We start from the raw sequence: 17,338 nt of genomic DNA, 5'->3' as shown, positions 1-17,338 counted from the left end.
ATAAAAATTATGAATAAACTAGACACATTTTATGAACTCTCAGAATTTACGGATTCAGTTTTCGACTTCGTATGATTTTTCTAAAAACAGTGCAGAAAGCTTAAAAACTAGTTAACATCTTATAACTTTCATAACACTTTGTATTATGTTGAGCAAAGTGTATAACAATAAGTTCTAAATATTGAATGTGTTTTCTTGTTAGTTTATCATCATAAACTGAAATTTAGTCATTCATGATAAGATTCTTCATTCATTTAGAACACATATAATAAGCTATAGTAAGCATAGTTTATGGATTCATAGTACTAATGTATTTTCATAAAAGAGTTCTTTTACATTACAAACGTTGGATAAACTATAATAGGTATAGTTTATGTATCATTTACATTTCAAACTTATTTACCAAAGGTTTTCAGTTCAGTTCACGTAAATTTGTTAATGAATAAATTTGTGAGATGTTCCCTTCGTGTTACCTTCATGGTAGCAAAATCAAAATTCCTGTAAATTGTAACCAGAGTCTCTTGTAGGGAGAGCGTGATAGTTGTGTATAGATCTATATTGGGTCTGACAAGCCCGCACCTAAGCTGCTTGCAACAGCTAGACCGGCAGGTCTGTGGTGACAAATGTCATTTCGTTTCCGACGCCTGAAGAACGTCGTATTACAAGGCCGTCTGGGTCTTAGCATGGTTACAATAACTCACATGTGGTATTAACAAATCATAAGATTTACGGGTTCTTACTTTTAAATTAGCGAGTTATGTCGATTTAACTCACAGGAAATACTTTAAGTATGGAAAAACATTTGTTTATCTTCGGTCTTGGGATTTAGGACCACCTAACTTTAAAAAGGGTTTTATGCCGATTTAAAATCGCTTTTATATCTTTAAGTATGGAAAAATACTTGTTTTCAGTCCTGAGATTTAGGACTACCAAACTCTAAAAAGGGTTTTATGCCGATTTAAAATCGCTTTTATATCTTTAAGTATGGAAAATACTTATTTATTTCCGGTACTGCGATTTAGGACTACCTAACTTTTTATAAGGAAAATATAGGATTTTCTTTGGAACATATTTCTATTAAAACTACATAAAGCTAGATTTGTTACACTTCAGCTACAATTGTTAAGTGTATATGATAGAGTTATATAAGAATCTAGTCACAATCGACTTAGAATTGGTGGGTCCGCCTCATCTCCTGTTCCTTGTTTGGTTGTGGACCTAGGGCAGACCCATTATATTCAACGGTTTATTCAACTTAAATTTTATATAACTTATATACACTGGGCGATTATAGAAGGAATCTATGGGTGCCTCTAGGGTTCATTATCGCATAACATAGAAACATTCATTTTACTTAATAAAGAAAATATTGAATTTTCTGGAAACATACTTTGTTGCTTTTACAAGGAAAACGGTTTCTTTCTCAAACAAAACTCTTATGAACTCACCAACTTAATTGTTGACACTTTTTTCAAACTACTTGTATTCTCAGGAATTCAGTGATAACAGGAAATCAACCGCTTTTGAGGATGGGACGTTAAATCGTCAAACATTTCATTTTGTCATCATAAGTGTAATTGTTTGGAAACATGTAAACATAGACTATTGTATAACTTTTTCAATTATATTTATGATGGTTGTATTTACTTTGAGCACTATTATAGTCGTTGTTGTGATATTATACATGAAGTCCTCCACCCCCGGACGTTTCCGTCATCCTTGGTTTGGGGGTGTGACATAAAATAACAACATACTTACTCTTGCTACCAAAATTATGTTTTCTATAAATTACTTTGGTTTCCTATAAATTATTCTATTTTTAATTAAAAAAGATTTTATTAGAATATTCTACATATAACTTAGAGTATCCGAGAACATTATCCTATAAGAGTATAAAAAAGCCTAATTTTAATTAAGAAATATTCTATTAGAATATTTTATATATAACTTAAAATATCTGAGAACCTTATTCTATCATAATATTCTACATATAACTTTTGAAAAGAGGTCATATACAATATGATTATATTAGAATATTTTATATATACACATTATTTACATGTAGTAAATCAACTTATTCAATTGAAAACGTAGAACATTATTCTATTAGAATATTCTACATATAACTTAGAATATTCTAGAAATTGTATAAGAGTATAAAAAAACATAATTTTAATTAAGAAATTTTCAATTAGAATATTTTACATATAACTTAAATATCCGAGAACATTATTCTATCGTAATATTCTACATATAACTTTTGAAAAGAGGTCATATACAATATTATTATATTAGAATATTATATATACACATTATTTACATGTAGTAATTAATCAACTTATTCAATTGAAAACGTAAAACAATATTTTATTAGAATATTCTAAATATAACTTAGAATATCCTAGAACATTATTCTATAAGAGTATAAAAAAGCCTAATTTTAATAGAATGTTATACATAAACCATACTTTTATTTAAAACAATAAAACTAGGATATAAACAAACAATTTATTATACTAGAATATTCTAACATTCTGACAATAATTAACAAGATGAAAATTGTTTAATAAATAATTTACAATTAGAGAATTTTATTTTATTTTCACATTTAATTTTACACAAATTTAATATGATCAAGACATTATTAACAATACACAAAGTAGAATCTGAGATAAAATAACAAAAAAACATAACTGTCCACATGGTACTGACACCAAAGAAAGTTTATATTCCTTTAATTTAGATTAGTAATATCTAGTATAATTCAAACAAGAGATTTAATATTATAGAAAATACAAAAGATCAAATAACCTAATCAGACCTTTATGTTAATATAGGTAGTTCTTAATGATATGTCATACAATACTATATTACATTACGCCGTGAGTTTCATAGATAACTATACAGTAAAATATCTTGATTATAATACATTGTTGAAGATACACAGTGATTTTTGACTAAAATTATACTATAATCAAAACACATAGATTTATAGAATATTTCAGCGATGAATATATTAACTCAAAGATACATACTAAGATAAAATCAATGATAATATACATTAACTCAAAATCACACACAAATATATAACAGTGAAGAAATTATAGTATTATACGTTACCTGGAATAACTCTGGATGTAAACTCTGAATCCGATTGTGTACAATAAGCCATTTGTTGGAAAATCCATAATTAGAAACACAAGGTTGAATATTTATGTATTAAACCTTATTTCAATGCATGTGTAATGTATTATCTAATTAATCAACCAAATATCGTTAGAACTCAAATTTCACTAATCATAATACTTAGAATATTACATATTTTACATCAGAATATGACACATAATTCCAGAATATGTCACATTCCTTCATTGTTAATCAAGTACTATCACAATACTTTACAAAAAGGTTCAAAATAGAGTTGTTTCCAACAAAAGAAGAATGTGTAAAATAAGATATTACACGTTATTCAACAAAAAGGTTCAATGCAAGTTGTTTCCAACAAAAGCATAATGTCTAAAATCGTAATATGACACGTAATTTCAAAATATTTCACATTAATTCATCATAAAAGGTTTAAAGAAAGTAGTTTCTAAAAAATAACATCTATATAAAAAAATCAAGATCTAACTTATGAACTAAGAATATGTATAATATCAGGTTAGCAGGCACACATTTACTTAACTTCGATTAGTAATATCTAGTATAATTTAGAAAAAAGATTTAATATTATATAAAATACAAAAGAATAGACCTAATCAAACCTTAGGTTAACAACCACTACCAACCTAAACAAACAATTTCACTAGCTTTAAATGTGTATGAAACACTAATAATAGCTACAGTAAACAATATCAAAAAACATTTATCTAAAACTACAATAAACAAGTTCACTCCTAACTCAATCTATAGTGACTCTAGATCAAATACAAACCATAGCTACAATAAACATTTTTAGAAAAATAATTCACAATTTAGAATAAACAGAATAACAACTTCCCGTCGCCTATTAAATATCCTATTTTGCAATTGGGCATTCTAAAACTCATATTGCTTGTTCACAACGTATTGAACACTCATATGAATGTTGTTAAGTACATAAACCATAATCAATCCCATTTCAAGTGCTTATTTTGACTATGGAATCCTCAATGTCATTCCATATTCCGAAATTGCCCTTGGGCCAAAACAATCACTGGAGCTAGAACTTCACTATCATTCCTTCATGTTTATGGTCTAATATCATCCATAGAGTGTCAATTCATGTTCATGAATGTCATTCACTTCTTAGATGTCTATATCCATTTATTTATCCATAGATTTCCCCAAAACCATCTCAAATCCATGTTTATGCATGATTTTACCATCATGGACGAGTTTGAGAATTCCAATTGGATTTATTGATATCAATCATCATCTAGGTCATTGAATCCATATCAATTTCATATACAAATAAAAGATACCCAAATTTGGGATTCTAGGGTTCATAGAGGTCTTTTTACCTAAATCATCAAATTCATCAATGAAATGATTGGATTAAGATTGGAATCATAAAACTACTCAATGGAGGTTAGAAACCAAAACCCTAATCAAAGAATCAAACTAAAATTGCCATTGGGGTCTTCCCTACATCATGAAATCGATTTCTAGGTTAAAAAGGGGAGAAATTATACCTTGTAAGCCTTTTTTCCTTCTTTGTTTTCCTTGAATGTTCAAATCTCCACTTAAATCAAACCCTATAAGGACATGAGGTGAAAAATCTCCATTATTGAAGGGGGTGGAGCTCATTCATGTTTTTCTCCATATGAGGACAATATGGGCATCTTTATTTCCTAAAAATTTACTACTTGGTCCCCTAAGTTTGCTGATTTTGCCGATTCCACCATAAATTCATATTTTTTTTATCTTTATCAAATAAATTGGCATATTTAGTCCATTAACATCCATATTTATTTTTAAATTAAATTTTAGGATGTTACAAAGATCACCTCATGGATCACTATAATAACATAAGAAAGTCGTGGAGTGCATAAGCCCCTTTAGATATAGGGGCTACTTTCTTGTGGTAGTCATTGCGAATGAGCAAGTAGGGGGCGGCAACTAAAGAGGTAGCGAGATTGACCGCAATTGCAGGAATAGGTTGACTTTCTTTCATTTTGGTTATGGAAAGTGAAAGTTCTATCGTTTAGTACGAGATCGCTTCACACCTTGCGGTGCTTACACCTCTCGCCTATCGAAGTTCTGTTTAAAAACCTCGTCCGAGAACTACGGGATGCTTTATAGTCGAGGTTGCGCCTAATGCTTAATCTAACTATTAGGTACTATATTAGAGAAAGAATCAATCTGCCCAATACTATACACTAGGAAGAACTTGATTAGGGTAGTAGCCCTTTCCCTCTGCTCTTCCTTTGGTTATATACCAAATCACCTACCTGTATCAGTTGATTCTCCTTCTTCCTTTCTTATTTGAGGATTCAGCCCTGGTTGATAGTTTGTTTCAATTGAAGGGAGGTTTGTAAATAAAACTTCTGTCGTGTATTCCCGATTAATGCAGCCTTAGATGCTTCAATTGTCGATTTTAGTATCATGGGTGATTCTTGATAAAAGGTATTTTCTTTATATCCCTAATACCTAAGATACATATTAGGACTTGAGTGTAGGGAGTACTATACTTTTACATGGTCAAATGTTATTCTTTCAATAGACGGTTATAAAGGCCATTGTCAGGTGTTGTAGTATCGAGTCGAGATGAGATTTGTTCCTTTTTTGTGTTGAGAGCTAGACACCTAACATGCGTTACCCAAAGTTGAACACCAAATAAGATTGATTGTGATCCAAGTCTCGTGTTCACTAGGATGTCTATAACAAAGGGATAACCGATAAACTTACCTTATAAATTAATTGTAGCTTTGAGCTATTAGGAATTGGATGTTAAAGAATGATATTCTTCGTATTGTGTTATTGGGGGCAGTGAAAGGTTACTAGACGTTCACCACTATCTATATCAATCTATGATGAGTCTTGTGCATGTGGGGGATTGAAAGATTTATATGCCCAATAATCATTATGGAATGATATTTGCTAATGACATATGATCCTATATGGTCGCACCTTATAGAAAATTACTACTTGTTGATTATTTATTAAAGTAATTTGATTATTAGTAAATATAATCAACACTTGTATTTAATTCGGAAATTATTATCTATGGAAATAATATTTTCTATAGAGATGAACAACTAATAAATCATAATGTATGAGTTTATTTATTGTATACATCTTTTTGGACCTATTGAAGTCCATATATATATATATATATATATATATATATATATATATATATATATATATATATATATAAAAGATGAGACATGTTAGTTAAAAGCTTGAGTGCAAGACACATCATCTCTCTTCCTCTCTCTTCATTTTGTAAGTTTATGAAGGGATGGGAGGGATTGCTTATTGGTAAAAGTGTTAAAATCCATGCCTTCTTACATGGCCATACTTGCATATTTAATGATGGTTTGGTCCTTATTTGATGTGTGCTAGTATATAAATAAGAGTAAAGACAAAAAACTAGCTAGTTTTTTCTAAGGCTTTTCCTTTCTTATTTTCTCTCTAGAGCTCAGAGTTCATGCTCGCATCCCCTCTCCAAGCCTTGCAAATTGTTGTGAGCTTTTGAGTGCTTTAGTTGTTTCTCGTTTTAAGGCTTATTTGGTATAAGTATTTTAGAATTAAAAAGAACTAATTACAAGTGAAGACTAGCATCTTTTTGGTGGTTTATTCTTGCTTGGTGGATACATATAGAGAGCTTCTACTTTAGAGTCTTTATCATATTTCTCAACTTCCAACCTCCCAGGTCTATTAGCGAATGTGATGAACACGGTAAACACAAAATCATGAACAAGATGACCACCTCATCTATGAGCTCCTTTGATTTCGAGCATTGACTACATAATAGCGCGTTGATTTCTTATTTAATATTATAACAAGAATTTGTTGGTTCTTTCTCGTCATTTTCGGAGGAAACAATTGATTTCATCGGAGTCCTACCACAACACCATTGTTCCTCTCCACTTTTTCGTTTCTCTTCCCATTTCACGTCCCTTTTGATCCCACCACGACGACATAAGGAAAATTAAAGACGACGACATATCAAGCTCATCCATTCCCTCTGTCAGCGATATGTCAAGTTATAAAAAACCAAAAGTAAATTCATCAAATCCTTCAGTAAAGCATTTGAGGATATGATGGTGATAGGTTAATACCTAGAGTACTTTACATAAATGGTTCTTATAGTTTAGGGAAATATTTACAAAAAACAAATATATATATATATATATATATATATATATATATAGTGAAATGCCATTTTATATAAATTTTAACAACATTTTTTGACGCTGTGTGTCGGAAGGATCATTTTTGTAATATCGATAAAAACAAAAGGACCTAGTTGCCATTTTCTTAATGTTTGACTATGGGCGTGTTTGGCAAAAGTAGTTGTTAGCTGGAAGCGTGTAGCGGTTAGCTGGTAGCGGGTAGCTGGTAGCGGGAAGCTGTAGCTTTTATTTGTTATATGAGTGTTTGGAAAAAGTAGCTGGTAGCTTTTGAAATATATAAAATTACATAAAATGACAATTGATTAAAAATAAATAAATATATAAATATATTTTTAAGGGTAATTATGAAAATTTATTTCAAAAGCTCAGTAGCGTTTTGTTAAACGCTACATGAAGTAACTTTTAGATTTGGAGCGTTTAGTTTAAACTAAAAGCTAAACGCTCGTACTACCAAACGAAGCTTTTTTTAAACTAGAACGTTTTGTCAAAAGCTAAAAGCTAGAAGCTCTCAAACGCTTCCAAAAACTTCGTGCCAAACACGCCCTATATGTTCCTATTTTTTCAATCCACATGGACCATTTACACGATTTCGTGGATTATTTATTAATTATGGAAAACTCAAGTTTCTACATAACAGTTATTTAATATTGCATATTTCAGTTAGATTCATTTTCTTTCGACTAACAACCGGTCTACAAAACATAATTTTACTATCAATGACATAGTTATATATTAATCAAATTTATGCATTTACAACTGTATATATGAAATATGCAGGACCGTCTCGTTGATTTTGAGAGCCATGTACGAAAAATAGAAATGGGCCCATAAATTTTTTTTATATATAAGCAAAATTCCTTAATACTATGATAAGTCAATAATTGTTATAAAAACAATCAAAACAAAAGAATGATAATATTATGTATTATCTTACATAGTTACATGAATCAAGAGGTTCTCCTAGCATTTTTGGAAGCAAAGTTGGTCATCAACTTTTCATAATAAAATAATCTCCAATATATCATTCTTAATAGTTATCATTGTCAAACCATTAAGTCTCTCTTGTAACATTGTGGACCATAAGAAAGACTTTAACAATTTCAATTTTGAAAAACTTTTCTTTGTAAATGTCCTTGTTATTGGAATAGTCACCAAGACTCTATATGCAATAATTGCATTAGATAAACAATCGATTTTTCGTATATCTTAAAACATATGTGGGGTTTCACTCAGTAAGAACTCATCAAACAATTTTAACTCCAGAAAAAGTTTATTAACATCAATATCTGATCGTTCACCATAGTTAAGTGTAGTTTTCAGACGGCTACAACACAAGTTAAGATCTTTGTCATCAAATTCCTTTAATTTTTTTTGGAAACAAAAAACCAAGATTATTTTCATACTCCCCATATTGTTCAAATCTTATTTTAAGAGGAGCTCTTGCTTGATCAACAATATATAAAAATGAATTAACTTTAAAAATCTTCTCTGCTAAGTATGATATCTTGATTACTTAAATTCCTATCAATTTATTTTTGTCTATGAAAGAGACACTTTTGAGGGAATACCATATCAATATTTATTTCAATCAAATTTCCTTAGCATCATCAATTGCCTTGGAAAACCATGTTTCTTTAAATTCCTCAAAGAACTCAATCAAAAGATTCACCTCTTTAATAACAACATCGAGTTCAACTAATATCCTTTGATGGTAAATTTTTACTGACCAATTTCATTGTGTATATCATTTTATATTAAAGGACTACTGATACCACAAACTCTAATTCATCAAATTTATTATTTGTAGGCGATTTAGCTTCACATTATATTTTAGCATTGTTGTCTTTTCTGTCAAAACTCGTGTGGATACATTAGGCCATTTACAATACACACCACTAACCACTATAGTGTTGGTGTCACATCATCAACACATCCAACCACCAAATTTATGGTATGCCTACCACTAAAACACTACTCTATATCATTTTTTTATATTTTTTAATTCAAAAATACAATAAAAACATATAATTTTTTTAACTAGTTTGTCATTCAATAAAAAAAGCATTACATTAATTAAAATAAACTACATTACTTAAAAAAGCTAGAATAATAAAAACAAACATAAAAATCCAAAACATAAAAAAAAAACTAATCTTCATTCATGTTTCGTTGGTACAAATGCTCCGCGACATATTCTTGAAGATTGAAACACGTTTTACTGTTATGAATGTCAACAACTCGTACTAAAAATTCAGTCGTTCCGGCTACAAACTTTTCAACCGGGATAACTACGTCATCCGGATCATACATGCAAATCGCTCTACTTTCATTTTCAATAAGCACATTATGCATTATAGTACACACATTTACCATTCGTTTTATTTTATCCTTATCCCAGATTCGTGTAGTGTATTTCACTACATGTCATGTCAGCTTGAGGACTCCAAATGCCCTCTCGATATCCATTGTATATGATTCCTGCTCTTTTATGAACAACTTTGCCTTTTCACTTTGACGAACCGAGTATGTCTTCATAAATGTAGAATAATTAGGGTATATTCCATCATAAAGGTAGTAATCATATTTGTACGAATGCCCGTTCACCATGAACGACATATCAGATGCTTTGTCGGTCTAAATATCGTTGAAAATAGGGGACTGGCCAAGAACATTAATGTCGTAGTAATCATATTTGTACGAATGCCCGTTCACCATGAACGACATATCAGATGCTTTGTCGGTCTAAATATCGTTGAAAATAGGGGACTGGGCAAGGACATTAATGTCGTTGTTAGACCCCGCAACTCCAAAGAATGAATGACATATCCACAAATCCTGAGATGTAACAGCTTTTGGTATTATACTTGACTCGCTTATATCACCTCGAGTAAATTGACCGCGCCACACATTTGGACGTTTTCCCACGATACATGCGTACAGTTAAGGTTACCATTCATTCCCGAAAATCCGTGCCTCTCTTCATGAGCCAAATATATTCTTTCAATATCAAGTGTAGTAGGTTTAGGCAAATATTCTTTGTGATAAACCTCACACACACATACATAAAACCAATATACACAATCAATTGCAGTCCTCTCAGATACTTTAAAGTACTCATCGGATGTATCAAATGCTATATCGTATCCCAAATATCTAACACAGCCGCACATTTTTGTATACTACTAAAACCGATTCTTCATCTAGCATCAGGTTTTTGTTTAAAATAATCATAACGGACCTCTAAAGCATTACTAATACGTAAAATTATAGTCTTATTTAGACGGAAACGACGTTGGAATGACTCATCATTATAAAAACAATTATCGGCAAAGTAATCACGTACCAATAATTCATGTGCATCTTGACGATCTCGATTGACAACCGATCTTGTATGCATAACATCCATATATTCTTCATCGTTTATATATTGCACAAAATTGCACAATGTTAAAATGAATTATCACTCATCATCCTAATCAATTTTTTTAAAGGAATCCATAAATATGTTTTTTAAGAAAGTATAAAACAGATGAATGTTTTGTATGTAGGTAAGGTTTATATAAAAAAATTAAATTAAATTTGCACCGTTCAATGGCTAATCAATGGGTCAAAGGAAGAAAGACTCATAATTCATTGTTCTCACTGGTTGAAAACATCACGAAAGAACCACAACCACGCCCAACCACGAATATCCAAGTTGGTGTGCACAAACAACGTTCATAACCATATAGACCACAAATCCATTTGTTGTAACCATTACGGATGAACTTATGTAAAATAATTTTTTTTTGTATACGTTCGTCTACATCGCAAAGGAGACAACCTGAAAATCTAAAAGCTTAAAATATATGAAACAAATGCAACATTGGGTAACATAGGTCCATGGTAAAAATTTCCACCTGTGTGGACACGTGTCCAAAAGATAAGCAAGGTTGCACATATCTCCGTGCAACCTCACCTCATCATGACATTTCAGTTTTAATTTACACGTGATTCCTTCCTTTCATCTTCGACGCCGGAAATCTCTCTCTCTCTCTCTCTCTCTCTCTCTCTCTCTCTCGCTTGTTACCAAAATCACACGATTTTACTTTCTCTCATCATCAATTAATAAATCAATTTCCATTTCTATATACACAAATCTAAATCACACACCCCCACATCGACTTTTCAAAATCTTTCAAACCACCAAATACAGGTGATTCCAAATTTCTAATCCCATTTTGATATAGTAACTGGAGTAGTCGTCGGAGTTTGATTTCCAGATGGGTGGTGTGACATCGTCAATGGCGGCGAAGTTCGCGTTTTTTCCGCCAACTCCGCCGTCGTATAGGGTAGTGGAGGGCGGCGAATCCAAGCTGAAGATGACTGATGTCCAGGAGAGAGACAACGTCGATGTTTTGAAGCTGAAGACGAAGAGGGGAACAGAGATTGTAGCGTTGTATGTTAAAAACCCGGCGGCGGCGTTAACGGTACTTTACTCTCACGGCAACGCCGCTGATCTGGGTCAGATGTACGATTTGTTCTGCGAACTCAGTCTTCACCTTCGAGTCAACTTACTGGGGTCAGTTCCATACTTCCATTTCTCATTTTCTCCCAATTTTCTTACCCTATTTAACTCGCATATCGAATCTAGGGTTTTCCTAACTTTGAATCTTTAATTTCCCATTCCCATTACCTATTAAATCGATCTAAATGCTTGATTGAATGTAATCAATCTCAATTCTGCTAATTGGTGAAAACCCGTGACTGACACTAACATTCCGATGACCAGGTACGACTACACCGGGTACGGGAGGTCCTCCGGCAAGGTAAAAAACCCTAAAACCCAGATCGAGAATTCGCTTAATTGCTTAATTGCGTAATCGCATAATATCGATATCAATTCGTCAATCGTTAAAGTTTTTGTTTTTCTATTCGATCATCTTCATAGCCAACTGAACACAACACCTACGCCGACATAGAAGCTGCATACAGATGTCTCGTAGAAACCTACAATCTTAAAGAAGAAGACGTAATATTATACGGCCAATCTGTCGGCAGTGGGCCCACGTTAGATTTAGCATCAAGGTTATCAAGATTAAGAGCTGTCGTTCTTCACAGCCCAATCTTATCTGGACTTAGAGTCATGTACCCTGTAAAACGAACATATTGGTTTGATATATACAAGGTTAGCACTTAGATAATTTAGTATCATATTTTATCAATAATTTCTCTCCTTATGACTTTTATTTATCATAATGTAGAATATCGACAAGATAAAATTAGTCCGGTGTCCTGTTTTGGTAATCCATGTAAGTCTTTCATTTACACTCATTTGATACGACAGTCTGTCTATTAGACTTTATTAGACTGGGACTAGACTGGGACTGAGACTGATGTCGATATAGGGAACTGCGGATGATGTTGTGGATTGTTCACATGGAAAGCAATTATGGGAGCTTTGTGTAGAGAAATATGAACCTTTATGGGTAAAAGGTGGGAATCATTGTGATTTGGAACTATTCCCCGAGTACATAAGACATCTTAAAAAGTTTATATCCGCGGTTGAAAAGTCAACCCGTTTGAAAATTATATCCGGGTCAACCACGGATCATGGTGACAAGCATCGGGTCAGTACAGATTGTAGAGATAAACCGAGACCAAGCATGGATCGAGTTGACCACTCGAGAACCAGTACAGATAGGAGAGAGAAATCACGGTCGAGCGTTGACCGGAGAGAAAAGTCAAAGAAGGGTGTTGGTGCGGAAAATGTGACGGTTGGCGTTGACCAACCGGAGAAAGCAAGAAACAGTATAGACCGGTGAGGCTACACTTTTCTAGTTTCTTTTTGGGAAATTGTTAGAAAAGTCCCAATATTTTTAGGAAAGTTACACTTTAGTCCCAAGATTGTTTTTTTCAACATTAAAGTCTCGATTATTTCATTTTGGCTCAAGTTTACTAAAAAGTCCTTTTTTTTCTTTTAACAGGAAATGACATATTATCGTGTTTTTACAAAAAAATCGGGACTTTAATGTTCAAAAAAATAATCTTGGGACTAAAGTGTAACTTTCCTAAAAATATTGGGATTTTTTTGACAATTTCCCTTTCTTTTTTGTTACTGTATCAGACATTTTTTCTATATTAGAAATAATATGTCTGATACAGTACACTACTGCCTAGGTGTAATGATTGTGTGATGATTGTTTGTTATTTATGGTGGCAGGTTTGGAGGAATGATGAGATCGGCTGTTCTGTGCAATATTGATTGTTTCAGGCCGAATGGAGCAACTGGGATAGGAAAGTCGTAACGGATAAATTGTGAAGGAGGGCAATAGAAATTTATTTACTTGCAGAGATTTAATGGAGTAGTCAGATGATGTATTTAGTTGTTGGGTTAAACCACATAAATATTCATGTTTTCTTGTATCTATAATGGTATTGCGGTAACCAGGTTTTTTTTTTAGAGTTTTTAATTTTCAGATTTTAAGAAGTATTGAGTTTAAATCTTAAAAAGGAAACGTTTTCTTTGGAAGGTATTTCAAATAGTCTTTAAGAGTTTTTAACATTTATGATTTATGTCATTTTACATCTTTTAGAAATTTATGATTATTTTATCCAACAATTTCATACAAACAAAACTTAAGTTTACAGCTGTGTTATTGTACTTACAAAAGATATTTTTCTAACGGGCGAATGTTAAGAATTGGTAACAACGAAAAGTTTATTAATGGAAAATGCTTTAGAAAGATAAAGAAATTTTTTTTTTTTTTCATATTTAGACAATTTTTTTTTTGTTTTGTTTTTTGTATATAATTAAGCATATATGTTCAAATACTATTATTCTTAATGGTTAAATTAGGAAAGAGTGAGTCATTCCCTCCCAACCTACTGAACCCACTGTTACATCAATTTTTGTCTCTCATATTTCTTCATCTTTTCCAACCCACAACACACGAAAATCATATCTTTCTTAACCCGCTCAACCCACTCAATTAAAAAAAAATACAAAACAACTAAGGTAAAAGTTTTAAAACACATGGTACAAGAGAAACTGAGAGAGATGATGAAATGAGTTAGTGAAACCAATTAAACAACCCGCTGAAGAGGGAGTGGTACCGACGGTAACTCTATTGCTAATTAAGATTTTACTTTGACTGTTTTGTATTTTTTTAATTGAATGGGTTGAGTGGGTTGAAAAAGACAGGGTTTGCGTATGTTGTGGGTTGTGAAAGATGAAGAAAAATAAAAGAGAAAAACTGATGTGCCAGTGGGTTCAGTGGGTTGGGAGGGAATGACTCCCTCCTCCCTTAGGAGATAATTATAACATTTGAACACATTTATTAAATTTGATTATCAATTATATATAATTCTTTGTCTGAATATGAATAAAATGAAGAGTTTATTGTGGAGGGAGTCTTTCCCTTATAACTCATTCAACCCATTGCCACATCAGCTTTATATCAGATTTTTCTATCTTCTACTTTTTATTTTTTTCAACCCACAACACATCGTAATTATATTTTTCCCAACCCACTCCATCCATTCAATTTTTTATTTTAAAATAAATACAAACTATAAAAAAAATCATACAAAACTAATTTACAAAATATTAAAAACCTAACAAACTAATTCACAAACTAATTTAAAAACATATAAATTTATTTTGGTACAAAGACAATCAATTAAACATACAAATTTACTAGAGACAAACAAATCATTTAAATATTTATCAGATGAAATAAAGAAGTTTGTAGCTCAAGCCCAATTGAAGTTTGATAAAGTATTAATTTTATTTTATTAAGCCTAATATTCAGTCCAAGTGCATAACCCTAGAAAGTTTAGGGCATTACAAAACACTAATGATTAATACACGTTTTGAGTCCCCAACATCAATACCAACAGCCTTCTTAACCCGATCCCTTTTCTCAACCTGATTGTCGATATCACCTCAACCCATTCTCAACCTGATCGTCGACTCCGTCCTCCCTAAGTAATTTTTGTAACGTCACGATTTTCAAGGATTTTTTTATTTATTAAAATATATCATAGTTATGTGAAAACATCTTATGAATGCACTTGTGTACAATCAAACATTGCCCTTCTCACGAAGTACCTAAAAAACATTTATAACAATTGGGTAAACGCTAGAAATAGTGAGTTTCCCAATATACCATATACCATAATACATATTCATGCATACAAACAATGGCTCACTTTCTGCCAATATATATTGGGATAGGCTCCCGACCTCTTTAACCGTTCCACCATCATCCCCTAAAGCTACGTGGGTCTATAGGTTCCCGACCTCTTTAATCGTTCCACCATCAACCCCTAGCTAGGTCTAATATCACAACAATTATGCATATAGAGACTACACTTTAGATTCTACTAATACATGCACATTTATACTTTCTACCCTACTAGCTCTCTATCTGAACATGCATAGATATATATTATAATACATGGTATAGTGAGATAACTCACCTGGACATTTTCTCAGAAGATTAACAGTGTAACACCTTGTTTCGAATTGTTCCCATGTTGGGGATGGTGATTAGGGATTGGGTATTAGCAGGATTCGGACCCTTGGGTAATTGAGATTCGGACTCAGTTGGGGTTGGACACTACTATAAAAACACCCTTTTACGACACGCAATGCGTGTCGTAAAACGCTCAGACGACACGCAAATGCGTGTCAAGGAAGACCCTGTCATAACGAAAGATGACACGCAAATGCGCGTCGTCTATTTACGACATGCATTTACGACGCGATTTTACGACACACAATGCGTGTCAAGGAAGGCCCTGTCATAAAGAAGACGACACACATTTGCGTGTCGTAACCTTACGACGCACATTTATGACTCGCATCGCGTATCATTAAAGCCCCTGTCATAAAGAAATACGACACACATTTTTGCGTGTCAGAATTTTAAATGTTTTAAAAATTATATATTTTGATAGATTTAGTAATTTTAACATTAAATAACACATTAGAAGTCTCATAATACAAAATAAAATACAATAAATAAAAAAGATAATTCATTGCACTAATATGCCAAATACAAATAATCACTCCAATGGTAAGTAAATGTAATACATTGCTAATATTGCATAATTTTTATTATAGAAAAACAAAACATGTACAACCGGTTGGATCCCTTTAAATGCTTGATTTGCCATCAATTCCTCCTAATTATCCGCCCCACTACCCCTGCAGTTCAATCAAGACACCTAATCAATCAAAAACTTCAGCAATTAATTTCTTTCATTGTTAAAGTTAGTTCTTTTACAACTATATGTTTAGAGATACAAAGAAAAAAAGGTTAAAAAAGAATAAGGAAATAATGAATGGTAATGATCCAAGTGGGTAACATTGTTAGCAAGGCTATCATACCTACAAACATGTAAACAGACAAACGAGAACGTTAGCAAGAAGGTAATAACAACACATCCTAATAAGCCGATAACCAAATAATATTTCAGAACGATTAACCTAAAATATAAATGCAAAGAAAAGAGTACCCTTAATTCCAGAAAAAGCACATTCATACTGATTCTAGGTAATAAACAGTAGCATCAATGAGCAGGTAGCCATAAATTCCTTCTGCCTGCAATAAAATAAACCAAAATTTTTTTCATGACAACATTTAGGGAATGATATCTGTAAAAGAGTTCAATCCATGGTTTTGAAATTAGAGAGAGGGGGGCAAACCTGTCTAAAACAATGGTGAATGGGGCCATGACAATGGTGGCAAAAACATGCCTATAAACCTTGGTTTTACTACTACACGCCCTGAAATATGAACTCCTCATTTTATTGAAAGAGCTTTAAAGAACAGAGTTACTAAATCTTACTCTTTTGCACTTTGGAACTCCTCATCAAGACCCATTATATATAATGTATCAAGAGAGTCAATTAAATTCGCACCCATACCACCAAAGCTATCAACACCATTCTTGGATTGTGGCTAGCCAAAAAAAAACAAAATTAGAGGCTTCACAGCTGCAGTTTT

The 17,338-nt window shown here is 32.2% G+C and overlaps 1 protein-coding gene across 1 annotated transcript; it reads left to right on the top strand.

The window, feature by feature from the left end:
• Window positions 1-11,333: 11,333 nt before the first annotated feature.
• On the top strand, window positions 11,334-13,785 carry LOC145167027 (uncharacterized). The gene is made up of 6 exons (XM_079086105.1): window positions 11,334-11,904; window positions 12,115-12,151; window positions 12,274-12,510; window positions 12,587-12,634; window positions 12,731-13,143; window positions 13,546-13,785. Exons 1-6 carry the CDS (start codon window positions 11,606-11,608, stop codon window positions 13,628-13,630), a joined length of 1,119 nt encoding a protein of 372 aa, XP_078942231.1. The 5' UTR covers window positions 11,334-11,605; the 3' UTR covers window positions 13,631-13,785.
• Window positions 13,786-17,338: the final 3,553 nt, after the last annotated feature.

The sequence above is a fragment of the Lactuca virosa genome, chromosome 3 (assembly GCF_052849685.1).
Source record: "Lactuca virosa cultivar CGN04683 chromosome 3, Lactuca_virosa_CGN04683_v6, whole genome shotgun sequence".
In the NCBI taxonomy this organism is placed as follows: Eukaryota; Viridiplantae; Streptophyta; class Magnoliopsida; order Asterales; family Asteraceae; genus Lactuca; species Lactuca virosa.
The sequence above is the reverse complement of the archived record's forward strand: the minus strand, read 5'-3'. Positions and strand labels throughout refer to the sequence as shown.

Bases quoted from the DNA above. Each gene is read 5' to 3' on its own strand.
- LOC145167027 (XM_079086105.1), top strand. From the start codon at position 11,606: ATGGGTGGTGTGACATCGTCAATGGCGGCGAAGTTCGCGTTTTTTCCG. The intron at 11,905-12,114 runs GTCAGTTCCATA...TCCGATGACCAG, and splicing joins CTTCGAGTCAACTTACTGGG to GTACGACTACACCGGGTACG. The intron at 12,152-12,273 runs GTAAAAAACCCT...TCATCTTCATAG, and splicing joins ACGGGAGGTCCTCCGGCAAG to CCAACTGAACACAACACCTA.